The 23,426-nt window shown below is 41.1% G+C and overlaps 3 protein-coding genes and 1 long non-coding RNA gene across 7 annotated transcripts; 2 read left to right on the top strand and 2 right to left on the bottom strand.

Annotated features, from left to right (window-relative positions):
• Positions 1–311: 311 nt before the first annotated feature.
• LOC116601470 (phenylalanine--tRNA ligase, mitochondrial) lies at positions 312–4,211 on the top strand. Its single transcript, XM_032362288.2, has 4 exons — positions 312–957; positions 1,237–1,507; positions 2,758–3,026; positions 3,552–4,211. The coding sequence occupies exons 1-4, from the start codon at positions 337–339 to the stop codon at positions 3,717–3,719; spliced, it is 1,329 nt and encodes a 442-aa protein (XP_032218179.1). The 5' UTR covers positions 312–336; the 3' UTR covers positions 3,720–4,211.
• A 1,518-nt stretch (positions 4,212–5,729) lies between these two features.
• LOC5517757 lies at positions 5,730–18,206 on the top strand. Of its 3 annotated transcripts, XM_032362274.2 has the most exons (12): positions 5,730–5,856; positions 5,926–5,986; positions 8,570–8,653; positions 9,458–9,580; positions 11,363–11,479; positions 12,559–12,675; positions 13,851–13,979; positions 14,977–15,093; positions 15,673–16,422; positions 17,036–17,213; positions 17,510–17,681; positions 17,880–18,206. In XM_032362274.2, exons 3-12 carry the CDS (start codon positions 8,578–8,580, stop codon positions 17,886–17,888), a joined length of 1,788 nt encoding a protein of 595 aa, XP_032218165.2. In that variant the 5' UTR covers positions 5,730–5,856; positions 5,926–5,986; positions 8,570–8,577; the 3' UTR covers positions 17,889–18,206. The 3 variants fall into 3 exon arrangements, with proteins under 3 accessions (XP_032218165.2, XP_032218164.2, XP_001637810.3); XM_032362273.2 differs by having other exon boundaries at positions 5,756–5,986; XM_001637760.3 differs by lacking the exons at positions 5,730–5,856; positions 5,926–5,986 and having other exon boundaries at positions 8,355–8,653.
• Positions 7,430–9,427, bottom strand: LOC5517758. The gene is made up of 3 exons (XR_004290038.2): positions 9,143–9,427; positions 8,589–8,930; positions 7,430–8,359 (listed from the first exon to the last, which is right to left on the bottom strand). It is a non-coding gene; the product is annotated as an uncharacterized LOC5517758 (long non-coding RNA).
• Positions 18,207–18,338: 132 nt separating the features above from the next.
• Positions 18,339–23,053, bottom strand: LOC5517808 (zinc metalloproteinase nas-15). 2 transcript variants are annotated; one of them, XM_032362276.2, is made up of 9 exons: positions 22,593–23,053; positions 21,638–21,805; positions 20,912–21,035; positions 20,483–20,574; positions 20,185–20,268; positions 19,863–19,999; positions 19,371–19,467; positions 18,960–19,072; positions 18,339–18,448 (listed from the first exon to the last, which is right to left on the bottom strand). In XM_032362276.2, exons 1-8 carry the CDS (start codon positions 22,648–22,650, stop codon positions 18,963–18,965), a joined length of 870 nt encoding a protein of 289 aa, XP_032218167.2. In that variant the 5' UTR covers positions 22,651–23,053; the 3' UTR covers positions 18,339–18,448; positions 18,960–18,962. The 2 variants fall into 2 exon arrangements, with proteins under 2 accessions (XP_032218167.2, XP_032218166.2); XM_032362275.2 differs by having other exon boundaries at positions 18,960–19,075; positions 22,593–23,049.
• Between the last annotated feature and the right edge of the window lie 373 nt (positions 23,054–23,426).

Here is a 23,426-nt window from a genome sequence, read left to right as displayed (position 1 = left end):
CAAATGCTCTTTGCGAACTCATAGTCTATTTGTTCATTTACTGAAGAGCGGCAAAGACTCTTTGCGAACTCATAGTCTATTTGTTCATTTACTGAAGAGCGGCAAATGCTCTTTGCGAACTCATAGTCTATTTGTTCATTTACTGAAGAGCGGCAAATGCTCTTTGCGAACTCATAGTCTATTTGTTCATTTAACTGAAGAGCGGCAAATGCTCTGTGCGAACTGAAAGAACGCTCTGCGGGGTCAAGCGAAACGGTCATGATGACATTCCTTTCTTACGGGTTCCCTGTGGCTCATACAAAGTGCATCATGGGTAAAATAAAACTATCGAACAATATGGCGGCTTCCAGTTTGTTGCACTTGCGCTCAGCGAAAATTGAAAGCAACTCTTATGTACTCGCTTGTATCCGGAAATCTTTCAGAAGGACAATCGCAAGTATTCCTGGAAATAAAGAAGCTGCAATTTCACAAGAGAGCGTTAAAGTCTTGTCTAAAACGTATCCGAGAGACGAACAGACAAATGTCACTCCTACGATCTTGTCGAAAGTTGGTAGAAACCTACATCACGTAAAAGACCATCCGCTAAAAATTCTCAAGGATCAAATCCACGAGTTTGTGTACGACAGCTATCGGAAATGGGGGAATGGACCGATGTTTACAACGATTGATAACTTATCCCCTGTTGTGACTGTGGCTCAGAACTTTGACAGTTTGTTAGTTCCTAAAGATCATATCAGTAGATCGAGGAATGATAATTATTACATAAATAAGGAATTTTTACTGCGTGCACATACCTCTGCTCATCAGCTCGACTTGATACGCTCGGGCTTGGATGCGTTTTTGGTAACAGGGGATGTGTATCGCCGTGACGAGATTGACAGCTGTCACTACCCAGTATTTCATCAGATGGAAGGAGTACGCCTCTTCACACAACATGAGCTGTTTAGTAGCTACAAGGTAATGGTGGCTTCTGGGTTTATTTCTGGGTACATTTTAGATATCTATAAGCTCAGAGTTGAAAGAGAACAGGTACCTTACATAGCTATTCATAGGGTGGTCCATCAACAACCAAAACTCAGCCTCTTCTAAGACTTTTTTTGGCATTTGCTAAAGTAGGGGAGACCCCTGGAGAATCCACAAGATTTTGCATTTGTGACTTAAATAGGCTGGAAACCAATAAACAGACCAACACAACCCTGTAAAAAAATAACACCAAGTATGTATGTTTCATTTTAGGACCCTCTGGAAATATTTGACAAAACGGGAAGCAGAACAGAAGACAAGCAAGCCATCCACACGCTAGAAGCTGTTAAACTGGTGGAGTTTAACCTGAAGAGTACCCTGACGGGGATCGTACAGAAGCTGTGCGGGGAGGGGGTAGAAATGCAGTGGGTGGATACCTACTTCCCCTTCACCCACCCCTCTTGGGAACTTGAAGTCAAGTTTGGCGGGGAGTGGCTGGAAGTGCTAGGATGTGGAGTAATGGAACAACAACTGCTGGAGAACAGTAAGAAAGACCTCCCTTTTAGCACTTGCCTGCTAACAGTCTTATATTTTGATTTGTTATGGTAATTTTGTTAAAATCTCTCTTACCTGATTTTTCAGAGACACCTTTACAGTACCCTCATTTTGTCTAACTACAGCAATGCTCCCCTAGGTCATACTGTTGTTCATAGGTGTTATTAGGCTCATCAAAAACTGTTACTTGACTCTGCCAAATTTTTGTCTTGAATAAAAATTGTTTAAAGTTCTTTAAACCTTTCACTTATATCATTCTAGCCAAAAGAAAGCACAGCTAAACTTTCAAATTTTGAAAAGGGTATTGAATTTGATTGAAATTTTAATTTTTTTTCGAAAATTTTTCTGGCCGTGCAAAGGAGAAGGAATCGAGTGAATAATTCCAAGTTTTGGCAATAAAATCTAAAACAACATATTTTCCTTAATCCGTTAAAATTCAGAGACGGCAATACCACAAAAAATATCGGTGAAGTGTTTTCTATTGCAATGCTACCCACAATGAAGGGAAGAATAATTTAAAATCAAGAATTATATGCGAAAAAGAAAATATTGTTTTGTTGTAGGTTTCAAAAACAGTGCACACTCTTGAGAATGTCGCCATTCTTGATTGGGCATGCAGCACGCACACACAATTCAAAAAAAGCATTTCATAGGCTTAAAAGAATCTGCTAATTTTTGTAGATTTGTTTCCTGAAGTTAAATCATTATTTGACTACCAGGTTGAGATACTATAAAGACGACAGTAAAACTGGTAACCACACCAATAACTAAAAAGACATGAAGACAGGAACTGGTTTAGCACACTCGATCTTGCGTTATTTGCACAAACATGCATTTAATAGGGTCCACATAGATAGGAACCACATACCATTTGGGAGATGAAAATATAAAGAATTGACAAAATCTATCAACTCTGAAAGGTTACAGTATATGGACATGCATGGGTACACTGCATGTACATGCAGTGTGGGCCATTGCTAAAGGGTGGGTGAAAGAATGGGTACCCATCTTCATCTCCGAAAATGGTCTTTTTTTATTGATTATTTGTAAAATCTGAGATTTTTTGCATATGATACTATCTATGACTGCCACTCGTCACTAGCAGATCTTGACTGTGCTCCTACTTATTTTTCAAAAGTTCTTTGAAAGCACAGAAAAACGTGAATTTAAGAACGGGCAAAAATTAAACAGAATAATGATTTATATGTCATAATTACCATGTTGCTGATTTGGCTTTAGGTGGGGCTGGTCACCAAATTGGTTGGGCATTTGGTATTGGACTTGAACGGTTGGCCATGAGACTCTTCGACATTCCAGACATTAGACTGTTCTGGAGCACAGATGAGCGATTTCTTGGCCAGTTCAAGGATGGACAGATTGAGGCATTCAAGCCGTTTAGCAAATACCCACCAACATATAAAGACATTGCTTTTTGGATCTCTGAGGGCTTCTCTCCAAATGATCTGTTTGAGCTTGTCCGTAACATTGCTGGGGATCTTATTGAGCAGGTGTGTAGTTTTACTGTTTACTTGTTTACTATCTCTACATCTAAACTTCATGTTATATGGGGGATTAACTGCCTTTTTTCAGTCTTCTAGTATAATTTCTCATCTTGAAAATTGGTGTCTTAAAATCACGAATTTACTTTGTATATATCAATATGATTAAACATGAACCCACACTATAAAAGGGACTTGCCTTTGTAAGCTGTCATTTGCCATTTGACTTTAATAAGTGCAGAGCTCCGTAGAGAGAAGCCAGACAGCTATAATATTGTTCAAAGTTAGCCAAAAACTCACCATTGGAGTAAACACAGTCTATTTGTTAGCCTTTTCTTATTACAAAACGAAAAATATGGGAGGATTAGATGGATGTAGGTCAGTTATTTTAAGGGTTTGTATAAAAATGTGTACCATCATGCCCTTGACATGTTTATAGCTGATACCTTCCCTTGTACTGCTTGTTGTATAAGTGCACTGGTTTGTGAAACTGCATTTTTAAAAGTACATGTATCTCTGCTATTATCTTTGTAGGTAGAGCAAATTGATAGCTTTGTACATCCCAAGACAAACCAAGAAAGCCAATGTTATCGCATCACTTACAGAGCCATGGACAGAACACTAGAGGCCCAAGAAGTCAACGCTATCCAAGATATTGTACGTGAGGAAGTGGAAAAAAGGCTCAAAGTCAAACTGAGATAGATTAAACATCACAGATCTGTCCAATCACATACGTAAGAAAATATTTAAACTGAGACCAAAAATAGTGGATGGTTTAAGTTAATATCCAATTCTGTAGTTTAATTTAAAATATTTTAGTAAAAAAAAAGGATGTTGTAAATACTGTATAGGCAAGCCACCAGATCTGGAGAACGTTTAGGCATGTACCCATAAATTGCTTTTGGTGGTGGGGGGGGGGGGGGGGGAGGGGAGACGCGTCATAGGTATCATACAGAAAAAGGAATATTTCTGGCGGTCCTTCAATAAGAAATGACCAGCGGCCAAGGGGGGGTACGTGCGAATCCTACCCCTCCCCCCCACCCCGAGTATGTGCCTGACAATGAAACCTATTCTGCTATTTGAAGATTTGTGTTATAATAAAGATAAATACACGGAAAAAGGTAATTCTGGTGCAGAGACAATGTAATTCAGTACGAGTTATAACGGAAAAAGTAAAAAAAAGGATTTTTTGAACTTGAATTTCACATGGTCCTGGCCCAAGTTGGACCCATTCACGGGCTTTAGGATTGTAAAAGTAGGGGATGCTTTCGTCATAACAACTACCCTTCAGCCCCTGGCTCAATCGAGTGAAATCTACGAATTCGGTGAGTGGATGAGTGGAAATTGATACCTAAATGCCATGTGCAAACTAGTTTCGAGATGTGTTGCAGTTTGCAGGCGCCGAGATCAGCATAACGAAGCATAAGAACGAGGCGGGACTGGGCCGGCAGAGGGGGAGGGGTTAATGAAAGCGAAAAATAAGCGAGATGTCTTCTCCCTCCTTCCTCATCTCTCCCGCCCCCTCCCCCCTCTGTCGCCTCATTACGCTTTTCTCGGCGCCCTGGGTCCCTGAACATAGGTGAGTGCATTGCAAAACAAGGAAAATTTCAGCCAAGGGAATTTTTGTTTTATTATTATCAGTATTTAGCCTAACAGGTTATGTTGCTTCTGCCCTTGAAGAAACATATATAAGCCAAGATCCAGGAACCAGCAGAGACCAGCCTAGGAACAACCCGACCTCCCCCATCCCATTCCCAGAAATAAGAGACAACATGGCCGCCACGCATGCGTAATAGTGCACATACAATGTCAAAATGGCTGCCATTTATTATAAGGAAATGTGGGGAGACGTCACAATTTATCAAATTTTCTCGTTTCAGAAAAAAAAAACCTTGCCATTCGAGTGATACACTTTCCGTTCAAACGATGTCAGAGAAAGCCCTATAATTGTTCTTTGGACATTGCACTTTTGTTCGCTTGAGAGCATACAATCCTCCATACATTCTCTGTAATTTCATTGAAATCGGGCATAAAAGTAGTCGTTTAAAAGGTAGAACTGTTCGCCGCATCACAGGTGCAGGACTCGAAATTGTTAAATCGACTATCCTTCCATCAAATTGGCCAATAAAATAGGCAGTAGCGCCTTCCAATCTTGTTCCCGAAGAAATGACATTTGATGTAGTTATGCCTAGTTCAGGAACCATTATTGTTGTCTTTAAGGTGCAGACTGAAGCAAGGAAAACGGTGCGCTCCGCAAGAACAATTTCTCTCCGTCCATTCTCCATTTTGTTTTTAAACGGCCCCACGGCTTTCTGGGATAGACACAGGTGAACCATAAAGCCTTTCTAAAATACATTTTTTTAAAAATTTGCGCATATAATGTTTTCCAACCTCAGCAATACTGCCGCACTTCCATTATCATTAGACGTATCAAATCAGAGATGCCCCTTGCACGTTTAAACACCGCTAATACTACTTTTATTTGGAATTTTAGTCAACCTGATTAAAAACTTCTAGTGTAACAACAAAAGGGAAGCCCCTGTGCTGGCCGGAATCTCGTTTTTATTTGTTATACCGCTGTTATTCCTCGCGGGCCTAGCAAAATGTGAGCCCAGAGAAACCGCTGGCTAATGTCCCTTATTTCTGGGAATGCTTTTTTTCTACTTGCCCATCCATCGTCCCTCCCCCACCCTAATCCCGAGGGAATTTCGACTTATATCGGCTTGACTAACTCACTCCGGTGGTCTGTCGGGACCGCCCGTCAGACATGACCCTTTGATCCTGCCCGAGTGAATGTATCAATAAAGCATTCTGCGGAAACCTCCAGCGTGGACTATAGGTCTCGGTGTGGATATTTAACTATAGCCAGGTTTGATAGATTTAATTGTCATTTCTTTGACTTCTTTAGATAGCTACCGTCGACCTGCTAAGTAAAGAAAGAAGAGAGAGCATTTTGCAACGTTATCAGGGTAAGTGAGAATTGCACTCAAACTGGGTCGATGGATTGTTGAAAATAAGGAAACTTACGTTTACATTTTTCATGGTACTCAAAACATAACCAATTGTAACATAAATTGGATGATGCTAAAGAAACTGGAGAGGGGACTCGTGCCGTGAATAAAGTTATACGGTTATAGTCGCTGGAATTCGTGAGTGGATCGATTGTTCTGAGACAGGCGTTTTATTCGTAGCCCGGCAGGAGAGTTCTCGTCTCGCCGCGTCTCTGAATTGCGCGAATGGCTAGCGAGATGTGTTGATTGTCAATGCAGGATACACGTTGTACGAGTGGTATTAACTCAAGTTAATTCCGAGGTTTCATGATCATAGAGCAAAGGTCAATAGCAAATACAGACGAAACATACTTAGTGAAGGCCATGTATTCCTAATTATAGGCGGATCAGATAGACTTGTCTGGGGAGAATGGCACAAATAGTCATTGTCTGTGCGTTATGTGAGAGCTATTCTAATTCTAAGATTGATTTAGCCTGCTTTACTTTAAGACAGTTATATCTGTAATACTTAAATCAGCTTACATTTTTTAAGCACTGATTTAACTGTATACAAACGACTGAAGGCAAACGCACGAGAGAGACCTTTCAGACCTTTTCCCAAGTGTGTAGAAAATGATTTGTTCCAATGTTATCTTTTTGGATGAGCAATTGACCCCTGTAATGTTGTCAGATGATGGCTGTAAACAGAACAGATTATTGCCATGCGTTATGCACCCTCTGACATGACCGGACGTCCAAAGATTTGCGATGTCGGTTAAAACAAGAGAAATACGGAAGAGTGGGTAGTATGGTATTGCAGGTTTTACGCGGCTACCAAGGACAACGAGAGCCCGGATAGTGCATTGCCTGGTCCTCTCACAACTGTTTTCTTGGTTTTCTGGTTTTCTGGCTTTATTTGCCTGCAGTAAGGACTGAAATAACGAAGCGATCTTTTTACTATCACGGTTGCTATGTTTTTTTTTTAATTATTAAAATAATTCTTAATCCTTAATAGATCATAGTGTTTAATGATTATCTATTTTAGCATATTTGTAGTAACTCAGTGCTCCGGTTGATAGCAGGGGTTAGTTTTAGCTTCTGATTGGATAACCCTAAGTAATAATAAATAAAGGATTCTATCTATTTATCTATACCCCGATTCCGACGCGAGTTGAGTTAGTTATTGCTTTTGCTACGTTTCTTTTCCGTCTTCTCCGATTTGAATCCCTCCACAGAAGCCAACAAATTCGATCTGTTTTTCGCGGTCGGACTTGAGCCGTGTGACGGCGGCGATCGGAGGCGCCTTTTTATGCCTTTGACTCGACGGCATTGTATCTAGTAATTTAATGGATCATAAACCATCCATGGATCATAGACCAGCATCCTTGGTAATTAACCCAATTTAACATTCCAGCTGCAAAAGAGAATTACAATCTTTATTTTTATAAGAACTTCTTTATAATAACATTCAGCTTGAGATTTCACAAATTCTTAAAATATACAGAGGCTTAGATAGCAGCAAAATACGTTTTATTAGAGTAATGCGCGATAATTTGAGCTGGACCGCTTCATTTTATAATAAGGTCATCGTTTAGGGAACGACTATACACAAGTTCAACAGTTTAATCCATTACTTTGATATCATGGGCTCAAACGGCTCGTCACGGACGTTCCAGAGAGATGCGGTGGGAATTACCCTTAACAACTGTGCCAACATTTGATCTGTGAGAAAATAACATGCCCAGAGAACTTCGTCAATTTTAAAATAGCCTAGCATTGAAAAGAAAATATCCAATCATACCGAGCGCCCTCATGGATATGCAAACGGCTGATTATCGAGTCAAGGCGCGAGTAACACCATGCGAATTAAGCACGACTTTCTCGTCGCTCTTCTCCGTGAACACGCCTCGATGACGATGATTGTTGACGAGCCGCCTAGACGATACAAGCCACGCTCGACTCATCTTGATGAGTGAGGGGCAACTGGCATCGTGTATTACCACCGCCTCTGCCTCTCGTTTTCTTGGAAAATATGTCACTACGTTTAAGTCGATGTCTTGTACTTTAGATTGTGCTGCAAATATTACATCTCTCGCAAATTCACTAAAGCGTGCTTTCCTAAAAAGAGATAGAATGTTGCCGTTTTCTTAGGTCGTCTTTAATGACGGCGCCACTGCACATTACTGCCTTCTCTGTCAAGAAAGCACCAGACAGTCTACTCTTGTGTCTTTGCCGCCCATCACCCATACACGAACACAAGAATCTGCCATACCACGAGACGGCATTGCTTTCTTGATGTGGAGGCAGATTTGGCCTGGTTTTGTATCCTCCATCATCTGAATTTAATCGCATCTGATAAAGCAATAATATAGGTTTAGGATAGTTCGATTTGGTCTCCGGAAGTATCGTTTACAGTTTTGCCAACTGTTTATCTTTTTACGCTGGAATTTTATCACTAATCCCACACGAATTCCTTTATGCTCAGTATTCTCAACATTTTAAGGTGAAAAGAATGCATCTTTGAGCTCGACATTTTCTAAAGTCGTTCTTGATCCTTCTCAGCGTAAAAGATGGAACTTACCTCCATGTTGCGAAGAGTATGTTTGACTGCGTTCGTTGGTATCCTCCTAGCGTCAGCCCTTACTGGTGAGTCATATCTACATTTTTCATATCCATTTTCCCCTAACGTGCCCTCATTTCGGAATCGAGCTGCGTTATATAAAACTGACAGAAGAATGGTGATGAGAAGGGAAGAACTTTTCCTGAATACGGTGTACTTTTATCAGACTACTGCTCCGCAATGTCACATTGACGCAAATTCTGACTGCTTGCGTGATAAGCCACTACAAACACTTTGGTCGAAATAATCATACAGCGAAGAACATTGTTTCGGTTGTTACACAGGCCTCCAATGGATAGAGGGCTAAGGAAAAAATGTAAAACAATTTAAAACAAACGTTTGAGAGAGAATGATTTAATGTGTGACGGACGCACTCGCAAATTCTTATCTACTCTATTTTAGTGATTGGAGGTATTCTGAATTTACTTTACTACAAGATCTCTCTGGGAATAGATTCATGAAATGCTGAACACATATTGCCTGCAGGATCCAAATTATATGTGTAAACATCTCACCTTAATTAACCCTAGCCTCGTGCCAAATCAAGACGTCCACGTCTTGATTTTACCCTGGAGCCTCCAGACTTCTCTCGTCCAGTGACGCTCAGCCAAAATGCCGTGACGAGGCTCTGGTACCCAGGGTAGTCTTGATTTGTACTAGTTACCTTATTATATAGCGCCTCAGAGCCTTGGATAATCTCTTTGGGCGTCATCTGTTGTGAGTCTCAATAAGTAGAGCCGACCAAAGGTAGCTAGTGGACGAGGCTAACTCTACTCCATCCGCCCTGAAAGATATTCATTGTTATTTTTGTGTCGTGACTTCCGGCTCAGCCCAGAATTTCAGATGTAACCCCGACACGTCCTTCAAGTGCGATAACGGGCGTTGCATTTCTGCCACGTGGGTATGCGACACCGAGAACGACTGCGGCGATAACAGCGACGAAATGAACTGCAGTAAGTACGATAATAAAAACCATTATTACACATGGATAAGTGAGAACGACTGCGGCGATAACAGCGACGAATAGAACTGCAGTAAGTACGATAATAAAAACCATTATTACACATGGGTATTCCACGATAACATCGACGAAACACATGGTTATGCGAAACGACTGTGGTGATTACTGCGACGAAATGAACTGCAGGAAGTAAGTACGTTAATATCCATTGTTATTAAACATGAATATGCGATAACGAGAACGAGTGCGACGAATAAAACTGCAGTTTGCAGACCTGGATGACTATACGTAACATGGCTATGATAAAGTGGGAACGACTGTTGCGATTACTGCGACGAATAAAACTGCAGTTTGCAGACCTGGATGACTATACGTAACATGGCTATGATAAAGTGGGAACGACTGTTGCGATTACTGCGACGAATAAAACTGCAGTTTGCAGACCTGGATGACTATACGTAAAATGGCTACGATAAAGTGAGAACGACTGTTGCGATATTAGGGATGAAAGCAACAGCAGTAAACAACAGTTAACATACTTAACGTGGGAAAACGACTTGAGGCGACGAGACAAAAGTAACCGCAGTCAACAACAATACACAGTACGTAAGATCGCTGTATGACAACGAAAACGACTGCCGTTACGCTCGCATAAATTTACTGATGATATATCTTTATTAAGCTGACCGGGGGAGGGGGGGGGGCTCTTCCGGCCCCCCCATCCGTAACTTTTGAACCATTGGAGCTATTATGACCAAATTTTCAAAGAATCATTATCTGACAAAGAGGACTTTAAAAGCAATTTTAAAGCCACATTTATGTATACATACTCGCAAGGATAGTTTGGCTATCCGACGGAGTTTTAGACTAGCAAAGGTCGCATGCGTGATCCGCACAATTGGCATCACGCTAGCCCGGTCGCAGCTCTAGATCCCACATGGATCTAAGCTGTGGTTTAAAGCACTTCGTTCGAGTCGAAGTCGCCCTGCAGTTTTATTGCCGATGAAGTTTAACTGAGGCAAACCGGCTATGCCATGCTGACGAGTCCTAATAAGGACGAAACAGCTGTCCATGGTTGCCGAACTGCACGGGTAATAGACTGTGCTAGCGTCCCATCTTGGCCCGACTGGTGCCAATGTGTGTATGCTAGTGTGCTTTTAAAGTCCACATTGACAAAGAGGAACAAAATGATATATTGTGTTGCCATATCAACACAATATGACGTCATTTAAGGACATGGTTATAAATAGCCTACCTTTCGAAACCTTTGCATAGAACATCCAAAATCCAAATAAGTTATCATAATCAGTTCGTATTCAAAAAGCGACCGATATTCTTAAAAAAATGTCTTTGTGACGTCACGATGACGTCACTTGAGTGAGCAGTACGAGCAATATTTCTGTTTTTAGATGTGTATTTCTGTATGTCTTTTTTCGATAATCTTGCAGTAGACACATATTATTAGTGACACTGTTTCTATGACAACAATATATGACACCTGTGACGGCATTAATTGGCATGGTACCTTTATTATAGCCTAAGTTTGCAACTGGATTTTTAATTAAAGTAATAATTTAATTATCTTTACCAAAAATGTTTTTTTACTACTTTTTATTTAAAATAGAGGAATATAAAAAGAATTTTGCCAAATTTAGATGTTAGTTTAAAAAAACTGCGAATTCTAGCTAATTATGTGACATCAGCATTCGCCATCTTGGATCCGCCATCTTGGATTTAATGAAAGTTATTTATTTTATATTTTGTATATTTATAGGTCAGCGGAGTTGCTCACCAGACGAGTACCAGTGCCCTAACGGTGAATGCATTCGTAAGCGATGGGTATGTGACGGTGAGCCGGACTGCGAAGGTGGAGCCGACGAGAAGGACTGTGGTGAGTATTGCGTGACACCGTGACCGTGAGAGCCTATCTCGACACATGAAAGGATGAGTCACTTTTTGAGGGCATGGACTGATTCGGCATGTTACAACACAGTAGTTCGTATTCTTAGTGAATGTGTTTGTCCAATGTATGCGCAATGTTCCTGTAATTCGGCCCCTGACTGCGAAAGATTAAATAAACTATTGTTATTGTATTGTTTAAGATGTGCTTATGTTTGAGCGAGCCTTGTGTGTTTTAATTATTTAAAGAACCAACCTTTTTGTGAGCTTGAAGGGGAATTTTCGTCATTGCGGACTATGATCTACTCCTAAGCATTGAGATCAAAGGGGAGAGGGAGGGTGGGTGGTGCGTATACCCAAAACGTCGAGCATTCTACACAGTAACCACATCACATGTTTGAACGACCTTTATGTGACAAATACATAACAACGCACGTCATGACGATGCACATACTCATCAAAGCATCCCGTGACAACGCCCATCTAGGGAAGGCGTGACCCTTATGTGACAAATACATAACAATGCACGTAATGACGGTGCACATATTCATTAAAACACCCCGTGACAACGCTCATCGCGTGATAGCGTGACCCGTATGTGACAAGTATATAACAACGCACGTCATGACGATGCACATATTCATCAAAGCATCCCGTGACAACGCCCATCAAGGGAAGGCGTGACCCTTATGTGACGGATACATAACAACGCACGTCATGACGATGCACATATTCATTAAAACACCCCGTGACAACGCTCATCCCGTTACCCTTATGTTACAAGTACATAACAACGCACGTAATGACGATGCAAATATTCATCAAAGCATCCCATGACGACGCACATCCCGTGATTGCGTGACCCGTATGTGACAAGTACATAACAACGAACGTCATGACGATGCACGTATTCATCAAAGCATCCCGTGACAACGCCCATCCCATGATTGCGTGACCCGTATGTGACAAGTACATAACAACGAACGTCATGACGATGCACGTATTCATCATAAGCATCTCGTGACAACGCCCATCCCGTGATTGCGTGACCCGTATGTGCCTGTGTTGTAGCTAACTCCAAATGCAAGGAGAGTCAGTTCAGGTGCATGGGAGGAGTGTGCATCCCGCGGGACCTCGTATGTGACGGGTTTCCCGACTGTAAACAAAAAGACGATGAGGACAACTGCGGTAAGTTCTCCAAACATCATCATCATTATAGGTGCCCGTGGAACATTCTCGATAGGCGGGTCTTTAGCTTCAATATTATAGGGGAAACGACCACTAAATATGAACACTGTGCACTCAAGGCCTGACGATAATGTCGAGCATGTCACGCGTGGCATGTCTCCAAGTTTAGCCAACCCTAGCACGCGTTACGAAAATGTTTTTTGAATGGAGAGAAGCATTTTTGTTGCCCTACGCGTAAATGCAATGTATCCTAGTTAAGCCGACACTGGCGACATGTCGACCGCGCGTTGGGGGTGGCCCAGGTGGCGCAGTTGGCAGACCGTCGCTCTGTAGTGTCTGTGCCTATGACCACTAGGTTACGGGCTCGATGTTTTGCTGACGTGAGCTGAGTTAGCTGGTCACGCCTTTTTTCCGAGTTCTCCGGTTTACCAAAAAACCAACCATTTCGACTTAAGCTGTGATCCGTGGTCAGAAATGAGCTGTATGGCGGCTGCCTAAGGTCCCTTCCTAAAACTTCAACTCGAACGCGTCTGAACCTGCGCTAACATAATCCAACATTCCAACTATAACGAGAGCGAATAGCTTCCTCGTTGATTTTATTTATTTGTGGATGTCCATTTGATTCAAACATTTGAGAAACAAACTATTGAAGTCGTCAGTCAATTTTATGGTTAAAATCATTCGTCATTATCACCATCAGCATCATCCTTATCGTCATCGTGATTATCATCTTCGTAATCACAATCTCCGCCATCATTATCACCACCAACATCCATCTGGATCATCACTACTAAGTTACCCCCCCTTCTCGACATCATTTCTCGCCTGTATATAGAGGAGCTAACGTCGTCCGCAAACGGTAATTTCCTGTGTAAAAAGACACCAGATAATAAATGCACAGAAGCGTGTCATGAACAACAGTCACGTATCTCGACTCGTGTCGTATTTTTTGTTTATGACACGCTGTGACGTCAAGTTAGCCCCCCACATCAATTTATTGACAATATTTCCGTCACACCTGTATACAGGGGAGCTAACGTCGTGCGCAACTGGTAACTTCCTGTGTAAAGAAACCAGATAATAGATGCAAAGTCATGATACGCTGTGACGTCAAGCTAGTCCCCCCCCCCTCAATATCAGTTTATTGACGATATTTCCGTCACACCTGTATACAGGGCAGCTAACGTCGTGCGCAACTGGTAACTTCCTGTGTAAAGACACAAGCAAGTGTATCCCGAAGGCGTGGCTTTGTGATGGTGAAAGTGATTGCTCTGACGGCAGTGATGAGGCTCAACTCCTCTGCTGTAAGTGCCGGTATGCGCACCTCTCAGTTCTCCTTAGTGATGTAATATAATTGTCATAGATACCATGCGGAGAATTTATATATAGATCAGTAGAAATGCTTAAAGTAACCGGTATGCGCACCTCTCAGTTCTCCTTAGTGATGTAATATAATTGTCATAGATACCATGCGGAGAATTTATATATAGATCAGTAGAAATGCTTAAAGTAACCGGTATGCGCACCTCTCAGTTCTCCTTAGTGATGTAATATAATTGTCATAGATACCATGCGGAGAATTTATATATAGATCAGTAGAAATGCTTAAAGTAACCGGTATGCGCACCTCTCAGTTCTCCTTAGTGATGTAATATAATTGTCATAGATACCATGCGGAGAATTTATATATAGATCAGTAGAAATGCTTAAAGTAACCGGTATGCGCACCTCTCAGTTCTCCTTAGTGATGTAATATAATTGTCATAGATACCATGCGGAGAATTTATATATAGATCAGTAGAAATGCTTAAAGTAACCGGTATGCGCACCTTTCAATTCTCCTTAATGATGTAATATGATTGTCATAAATACCGTGTGGAGAAGTTATATATAGATCAGTAAGGTATGCTGTAATTGACTGTATTTACAATATATTTTTGGATGGCGAACTAGCGCGCGCTCAGGCTGTTAGCGGCAAAATAACAAGAACAGATAGCAACTTACTTAGCGCTTACTAATGAAGCAAGAAAGTTTTTTCAAAAAGGGTTTATATTTATTTTACAAAAATATTTTTTCGTCGTTCTCTAGTGTTTAAAATCTTCCAATGAAAATAAGGCCTTTCTGGGTGATTCGATAAGAGCTAAATAAATTGCTTTTTGTTGTTTGTTCCGCCAAAAGCCGTAGCGCAAGCGGATTTGTAGATAGTGTAAAGTCGCCTATTGATGCAGGGGACCTAGTAATATTTGCGGCCTCCCCCTATTAGTCTAATAACACCGTTATTGTTTTTTTCTCATGTTCCAGCGATGTTTACTTGTAAAGCAGGCGATTTCAGATGCGCAAATGGTCGATGTATTAGCGGGGCTCTCGTATGCGATCTTGATGATGACTGCGGGGACGAAAGTGACGAAAGAGGATGCGGTTAGTGGTATCGATTTATAGAAACATCTTCATCATCATCATCATCAATATCATCATCATCATCATCATCATCATCACTGCAGTAAATAGGGGCGGATCCAGGAGTTCCCATAACAGAGGGCCGAAGCAAGAATTTTGATTAATTAAAATTAATGAAAAAGAATAATTTCTATCTATTTTTAAGAAGAATTTCTGAAAATATGGGACAGTGCCCGGCTCGACGCCACCCTAGATTATTTCTGTTTCTATCATTATCATTATCATAACATTATCATTATCATCATTGTCACTACAATCATTATCAACACTATCATCATTATCGTCATCAACACAATCATCATTATCACATGATCACGATTTCTCGATCGCACAGTATCATCATAAATCATCATTACTTTCAGCATCATCTTCAACCCTCAACAACTACAGCTATACCCACAAAATAATCAATCTCAACACCCTACACCCCCTGATCACACCACCAATATTACTGCATGAAGTGCTATCATTACCACGTCAAACACCGTCTAGGCAGTAAATATAATTATCACTTTGTCCGATAAGTGTCGTTTTAACTAGCACCAAGCGCTGCTACACAAGTGTCAGGAAGAACGACTCCTCGTGCTACGACCACCCCAACGAAAGCAACTTCGGAAACCATGAACTTTACCAAACCAGCGGGTATACTATCACCAGTGGTGCTCTCAACACAAAGAACGTTCCTGCGGACTACACCAATCCCGAGTACGGTTAAGCCGAGATTAACGACAACAAACTCAAGCACGGTTACCGTCCGGACTACGATCGGAGATACGAACTCTGCTAAACCAACCACAGTGACTATAGGGACAATATCGACAGCCAGTTGGACAACATCGCCTACCCATCGTAACATATCGGAAACAGGTTTGAAAACATCGGCAACCAGTCGAAAAACATTTTCGAATATACGGCCAACCTCGGAAACAAGTCGGAAAACATCAGGAAATAGTGGAACAACGACTGCGGTTAGTTTGACAATCTCGGTATCTAGTCGAAAATTAACGACTAGTACTCGAACGTATATAAAATCATCGGAAGCTAGTCGGTCATCATTAATTCCTAGTCGAACGATGCCTACGAATCGACTGACAACTTCAAATATGTTATCGACATTATTAACGTCTACTGCTAGATTGGATGAGCCGACGAGAATGCCATCAACTACTAAAGCTACCACTAAAAGATATCCTACTAAAAGACCTACTACTAAAAGACATTCTACTAGATTACCTACACGAAAGATGATGTTGACTCGTGCGTTAAGTACAACACCAAGTACAACACCAGGTAAGACCTCTTAATAGGTGGTTGGGCGTAGGGGCGCACGCAGGGAGGTAACCTGGGGATTACTCTCCTCTTTGCTACAGGGAGATTTCTTCCGCTCCCCCCCCCCCTTTTTTTTCACGAAAACAAACAGTTTAGATCTAATCTGTATTCTGAGGGGGCTGCCTAGGGCGTCTCATCTATGCCTTTAAGTCGATCACGTTGTACTATCTAACAAGGCTATTCGATTTCAAATTGGATTTTTTGTCTAGTTCAAAGTGGTGGCGACGGAGTATGCGTCAAATACGGCGAATTGCTCGAATAAATGCCGAGTTACCTCTAACGCCTCGAATTCTCCATCCTGATTATTTGACACTATTCGAGTTATTGTCTGGTTCTCACTGAGACGCGAACACAGCATTATTTTGCATTTTTGTTTGACCGGTTTTCGCTTCGATTGTCTTTGCACTAGCTCCTACGCTTGCTTCCAGTAAAACAACGAGAGGAAAACAACGAGGAAAACATCAAGAAAATGATTGCAGTACTTAAAAGCCATTAGAGCCAATGATGTTAACATTTAACGAATGATTTATTTATTAAAAGAAAATTCCTTTTATGACTCCTTTTATTCGCACAGAGTTAAGACGATGCGGGGGTGTCCTGACGGCTCGCGAGGGTCTTATAATGTCACCAAACCACCCCCGACCCTACCCCTCTGATACGCACTGCAAGTGGGTCATCAGTCTACCGAGCTACTATCACGTGATCAGTGTTGTCATAGAAACGCTGCGTCTGGAGCCGGACCGTCACTGCTCGTAAGTAGTGCCCCTTTTTTGTCGATGTCAACGCGGCTAAGATTAGTGACTTTCTTTGCGTTTGTTTTTTTTTTTTTTTTAAAGCAAAGAACACCTGTCGGCAAAGGAAATTCTTATCCTATATACTTCAGGGGTCAGTTCCGTGGTGTTTGTTATAAATTGAAGTAATTAAAAGAGAGTATCCAGGAAATGACTGGATAAACTTCATCTCGGGGAAACTTGAAGGTAGAAATGGAAATGGAATAATTCAAGTTACCCGGGTTTTAATGTATTTATTTATGTTTCTTCAAATTCAGGTTTGATTATCTCATGTTTATGGATCGTCTGTATAACCAAGTGGGATGCCGGCACTGTGGCTCCTATATCTACCCCGTGACACTAGACATCAAGGGGAACGTCCTGATTATAGTATTCAACTCAGATAACCACAACAACAAGCGAGGATTCAAGTTGCGATACAAAGCACACGTGAGTATATTGTAGCATGAAGACGTGAGAAACCACTACCTTTAACTTACATATGATGTTATAAATCTCTTTAGTGGATTAATCTTAAGACACAGCTTGTAATTCAAAACCTTTCACGTATTTTTGCACAGTGAGTCATACAAGGCAAATAGTCTTACATTGTAAGATAGTAAACACTTTTATTTCATTTTATTTCAGTGGAATTGATGCAATATTTAAAAAAAGAAAATCCAGCAGAGACAAGCCGCTGTATAAATTAAGGGCGTATTAAGCGCTATTATTATGCTTTACGCTTTCCCATTTATTGCTATATGTTATATATTCATAGGAAATCAATATTTAAAATTATGTCTATAAGAATAAAGTTATAAATAAAAAAATGCGAACACGTATTTTATTCTATATTTCCAAACTTCAAAGTGGTAAAATATTTTTTGTCAGAAATTTAGCGTTAAAACATTTCTTTTTTCAGCCATATGTTGTTGCTTTTCCCGAACACCCTTAACCTTCGCTGAGGTACTCGGCAAGAATATCTATATAAATCGACATGAACAAAGTATGACTGAAAAGGGGGTTTAACTTTTTGGACCAATAACTTTTGTAATAAAAAAAATGGAAAAAGAAGAAGTGATGGGACCTCCAAGAAGCAACTCAAGCAACAGATCAACAATTTTATTATCCGATTTTCGTATCATATTGCATTTTATCATTAAAATCCTTGCGCTTGACACGGCATTCCGGTACCTCGATAGAAGCCTGGTCATGACCTGTTGGTTTCAAATCATAAAATTGATTTATTGAAATGACCCATGCAGCAAATACTTTTGCAATTTCTTGTCATCTATCCTTTAAGGATTCACCCGAACCCTTGGAAAGTGAATGCTCAAGAATTCACGCTTTCCTTCTTCGGTCGCGAAAACGTCAAACCAAGGTAAAGTCTCGTGCTATGGAAAACTTTGTTTAGACTTTAAAATTGTACAAGTTATATGTTCTGAAGAAAGGTTAATATTATATTTCTAATTCAAACCAATTTTATCCGGGCTAAAGTAAAAAGAAATAGGAGATTGATAAGTATTTCTACAGACATTTTTGATAATGAATTTCGCCTTCAAAAAAAAAAAAAAATAGTGGCTAAACATTTATGTCAATACGAAAGAAACCTAAGTACTTAGCCAGGTTCTATTTCCAGTCGACGTCTTAGGCGCCTCACTAACGCTGGCATGGCACGTACCGCGGCTCAATGGCTAGCTGGCTTGATTCAACGACTGCGATACATACCGGTCAGCAGTGGCCGCACGTTTTCTTGCAGTTAGTTTTCAGCCATTTGGCCATGTGGGCCGCTTTGCAGTATTTGAGCAAATCGCTGCAGCTATGATGCTTGTCGAAACAGTCTGCTGAAAATGCAAAATTGCTAATGGTCAAAATTGTTCTAGGGCATCGCGCGCTACCGTGGCCACCATGGAGGCCGCAGTTTTGATTGACACTTATTTGATAACTGGAGGATTCCATCGTATTCTGATTGAAGTATTTGTTTGCCACCCAGATTGGCTAGTGACGTTGGTGCCAGTCAGATAGCACGTTTCTCACATCCTAATTGGCTTACTGGCTCACAAAACTATCAAGGTATCCACGGTAGCGCTCGTCGTATTGTGAAGTCTTTGTTGAAAAGCAGGTATTTTTTGTACATACATCCACCGTCTCCGCCCCCAGAACACTGCCTCTTGTATAGCAGATCCATTTGTTTGGCATCAATTGCACTAACACCTTCCCGCTGCCCTATCCGAACCTGCAAATAAACAAAAGTCGGGACTGGCGGTGGTGTGTGTGTGTCGGGGAGGGAGGGGGGACTGGAAAATCGAGGGACGTGGTTGAAGTACTCGTGCCACTCTAGTCACTAGCCCGGAACCCTTTTTTGTGAACTGTATGGATTTCCTTACAAAAATGTTCTTGTTCTGCAGCACTTTGAAACCTGGTTTAAGCTGTTCCCTCTGACTGCAAAACACATTAATCATGTCATCTTTCATCAGTAATGAAAGTTTATAAATTTATACCATCCAGGCGCGGATGGAGTTTGATAAATAAGAGGCCTAATAAGTATTGCAAGCTTACACTCTTGTTCATATAATACAACTTGAGACTTTCATTTTTGCCCACTAATGCACATAAGACAAACATGCTCACACCAGATTGCTTCGGCACAATTGTAGGTTGTCCATTCTTGGTAAATGCTCTAGGCGCGTAGTGCATGACGGATCCGTAGTCATAAGGAGTTCCCAGGGAGTCAATAGATCCGTATATTTTAAATTGGTCGATTTTGCCTAATTCAACAATGAAAATAATTCCATTAGTGACAGAATAAATTATGGAATTCTTATCTTCAGAATAAAATGCTCATTTAGAGGGTCGCAGTTAACGGTTAAAAATAGGCGTTTTTCGCGGTAACGGTTAAATTTTCAGCAACTCTATTTAATTCTCATTAATCCCATTGAAATCCCCCACTCACCGTCCGCAATGTTGTTCCAGACAATAGTGACGTATTGGTCACGGTCTGGGCGTGACTGCTCATGCAAGAATCCAAGCGCGTGTGCTGTAACGCAAAACAATACTAGTCACGCAATATAGTGGTGCTGATCACAATAAGAGCGTGACTGCCCATACAGAGCATGTAACGCAATGGAATACTGGTCACGCAATACTGTTCTAGTAGTGGTCAGAGCGACTACTCTTGCAGGACAAGGTCACAAAGTCAAGGATAGACGGACGGACAGACGGAGAGCCAGACGTGAGTACAGTAAGCATACCTATTTCATGGGCGACAATTCCCTTCTTCCAGCATCCCTGACCAAGCACTATATCCTGTTTAATTCCAAGGTAACCAAGATTGGAAAAGCAGCTGTTTTAAAACAAACGGATCAGATCAGTCGTACAATGGATAAACGATTCATTATTGGAATTACAAAAACGTATACCCCAACCTACCCTTTGTCATGTATAAAGCTAAGATATAAAGATAAAGATATAAGATATAAAGATCATAAGATAAATTAGCCTGCTAAGCAAAGGGTAGGGGAGGATATGGTCGCGCAAAAAGATTGGAGAGCTCTTTAAGTTTTCGTTTTCCCATCCTCACGCGGTTTCTTACCCCCAGTTTCCCTAAGTCCCTTGCGCTTGCCACGTAGGTTAGATATCAACTTGTACATATGATCATACCTCATGACTCATATACTCACCCAAAACCCGACTTGAAATTGATATAGCCGCGCTCATTCGTTCTCTTCTTGAATTTAATGCAAGTCTTGGAAGACCATTCGCGCATGCCTTCCATTATCACAGATACTATATCAGAATACTTTTCTGAAATGGGAAACACATTGTAAGAATTTTGTGGCTTCAAGGGTTTAGCGTCATGTTTACTGTACACATTTTATTTATCCCTACAATTTGAATCCTTGATAACATGAACTTCCTGCTAACTCAAAGTTATTCCGTTTTCCTCATCCGGTTCTTTTTTGAATTTATATATATATATATATATATATATTAACCAAAAGTTCGAGCCAAATTCGGATTCCCATGAACAGGGATGTCAAAAACCAGTTTCTATATGCCTGTCCTTACGGTTACACCAAGCACAGCGTAGCGCAGGGCCTATTAGAGCGTCTTGGGGAACTTCCTAAGCTGAGATATGAAATGTGTCTTCACGTGTATATGATTTCTTTTGTGTGTGAGACAACCAACAATAACTGAGTGTAGGCAGACTTTGTGCGAAATCTGTTCTAGTAAATATGTCATAAACATCATATCTGAGACAAATATGGACGAAAATAGTTTGCCCACACGCAAGAACAGAAAATCCTGAATAAAATTCCCATGCCTTTGCCGTTACAATTGCTTTGGTTCACCCCCAGCTTGCCAAGGCCCAAGAAGAATGGTATCAGTAAAGAAGAAACACCTACTAAGACTTGCATCAATGGTGTAGGGAACCAGACCTCCGGGCCATTGATTGCCTATCATAGAACCGCGCAGTCCCGTCTCGCCTAGGCCCATGCCATCCAGCAGCGCCCAACGCTGAGCAGGGTCAAGCTTTATGTCTCCTTCGAACAGATCAGGGCCCCCTTCATTTTCTATGGGATTTGCCAGAAACGAACAAAGTGAATGATGAGATGAACAACAACAAAATGCCTTTGATTTGGAAATAAACCTAGGGCTGCATGCCAATGGGGTTCAATGGTTCGGTGCGGCACATGAGTTGAGGAGCTAATCGAGCTAGGCCGCACTTGCGTGCGCAGTCAAGTGTATCAAGATAATTGAGGTAAAGTGAGGTTAGCGTAAGATGTGCTCAGCCGGAAATAAATGAATTGGTCTAGTTTAGGTAGATAACTTTATGTTTAAGTTAAGATAAGGCGAGGTAAAAGATCTTAGAATAGAATAGATTATGTATGAGGTAAGGTAAGTGTATGTTAAGGGAGGTTCAATAAGGCTATACAAGATGAGTTGACGTATTGTTGGTCGAATCGAAGTGAGAGGTTGTCAGGGGAGACTAGAGGGTATAGAGCTTAAGGCGAGGCGAGACGTGGCAAAGCTGGACAAAGTGGCGCGGGAGTGAGTTAGCTTGGGTAAGGTCAGATTAGATAAGATGGTTTGAGGTTATGTTAGTTTATTTAATGTGTGAGTAAAGATGAATTCAAACATTGCATTTACAAAAGGGTTTGCGTTTTTTTTTTCAGGAAGGCATTAATGCTAGTTAAATGAGGGATATCTAGGAGGGGATTTGGTTTGATGATTAAATAAGTGAAAAGTTATTAACAATCTCTATCTTAGTGAAAGGGCCCTAACATAGCCTACATTACAAAATAAATAAGATAAATAAGAACATGTTTGCGAAAGAAGTAAACAGTTTCCAGTACTTACCCTCAGGATTCACAGCAAAGGCAGTGGTCACGAGTACAAAGAGGATGAAATTCCGCATCTTTTAGTCAATGTATAATTGATTAGAACAGTGCGAAATGGAAGCAGACTAGCACTCCTGTCGTACTTAAGATGAGCAGTGCAATCTGGGCAGCTCAGACAACACATGGCACTCGAGAAGGACAAATAACCACATTTGAACGAATAGGGTTTAGTGGAAGAGGTGTCAAAGAACAGCTGATGATTTGACTACGTCAAAAGGCCGAAGGCTCAGACACCTCTTGCTACCCGAGAAGATCAAATAGCACCAGCTGGACAAATAAGGCTGAGTGGAAGAGGTCGCAAATAACAGCGGAAGGACATGCAGAGATTATACTACGTCTTACAGGCTTCCTTCAAGAAGATCAAATAGCCACAGCTGGGCAAATAGGGCTTAGGGAAGAGGTGGCGGAGAACAGCTGATGATCCACTAGTAGGCTTATATGTCATTTAGACTTTGATAACGAGGGGGAACAAAGTCGAACTAAGGTAAGACGAAAGGGAGAAACTTAAACTGAAAGTACTATAACTACTGCAACATTCTATTATTTAAAGCTTGATTTATTATGGTTTTGTTGGGATTTGTACACTACTGCACTCTTATCTAGCGACAAAAAGGGTTTGGAAAGAAGCTCCTCTTACTGTCTGCGACATGAAAAGGTCCGGAGTTTATTCAAGCAATTACCGACATGAAAAAGCCCTTGTGTTTTTAGTTCTAAGCGCTTGAGTCACACCGTATCAGGTATCCAAATTAACCCTCCTTTTACAAGAAACCTATTAACCCCTCCCCCCTCTGAA

This window comes from Nematostella vectensis, chromosome 5 (genome assembly GCF_932526225.1).
Source record: "Nematostella vectensis chromosome 5, jaNemVect1.1, whole genome shotgun sequence".
NCBI classification, from domain to species: Eukaryota; Metazoa; Cnidaria; class Anthozoa; order Actiniaria; family Edwardsiidae; genus Nematostella; species Nematostella vectensis.
Note: the sequence above shows the minus strand (reverse complement) of the source record. Positions and strands in the feature narration are given on the sequence as shown.

Bases quoted from the DNA above. Each gene is read 5' to 3' on its own strand.
- LOC5517808 (XM_032362275.2), bottom strand. From the start codon at position 22,650: ATGCGGAATTTCATCCTCTTTGTACTCGTGACCACTGCCTTTGCTGTG. The intron at 21,806-22,592 runs GTAAGTACTGGA...CAAATCCCATAG, and splicing joins CTTTGCTGTGAATCCTGAGG to AAAATGAAGGGGGCCCTGAT. The intron at 20,575-20,911 runs GTGAGTATATGA...GTTTTAAAACAG, and splicing joins AATTTCAAGTCGGGTTTTGG to CTGCTTTTCCAATCTTGGTT.
- LOC116601470 (XM_032362288.2), top strand. From the start codon at position 337: ATGGCGGCTTCCAGTTTGTTGCACTTGCGCTCAGCGAAAATTGAAAGC. The intron at 958-1,236 runs GTAATGGTGGCT...GTTTCATTTTAG, and splicing joins AGCTGTTTAGTAGCTACAAG to GACCCTCTGGAAATATTTGA. The intron at 3,027-3,551 runs GTGTGTAGTTTT...TTATCTTTGTAG, and splicing joins CTGGGGATCTTATTGAGCAG to GTAGAGCAAATTGATAGCTT.
- LOC5517757 (XM_032362274.2), top strand. From the start codon at position 8,578: ATGGAACTTACCTCCATGTTGCGAAGAGTATGTTTGACTGCGTTCGTT. The intron at 11,480-12,558 runs GTGAGTATTGCG...CCTGTGTTGTAG, and splicing joins AGCCGACGAGAAGGACTGTG to CTAACTCCAAATGCAAGGAG. The intron at 12,676-13,850 runs GTAAGTTCTCCA...ACCTGTATACAG, and splicing joins AGACGATGAGGACAACTGCG to GGCAGCTAACGTCGTGCGCA.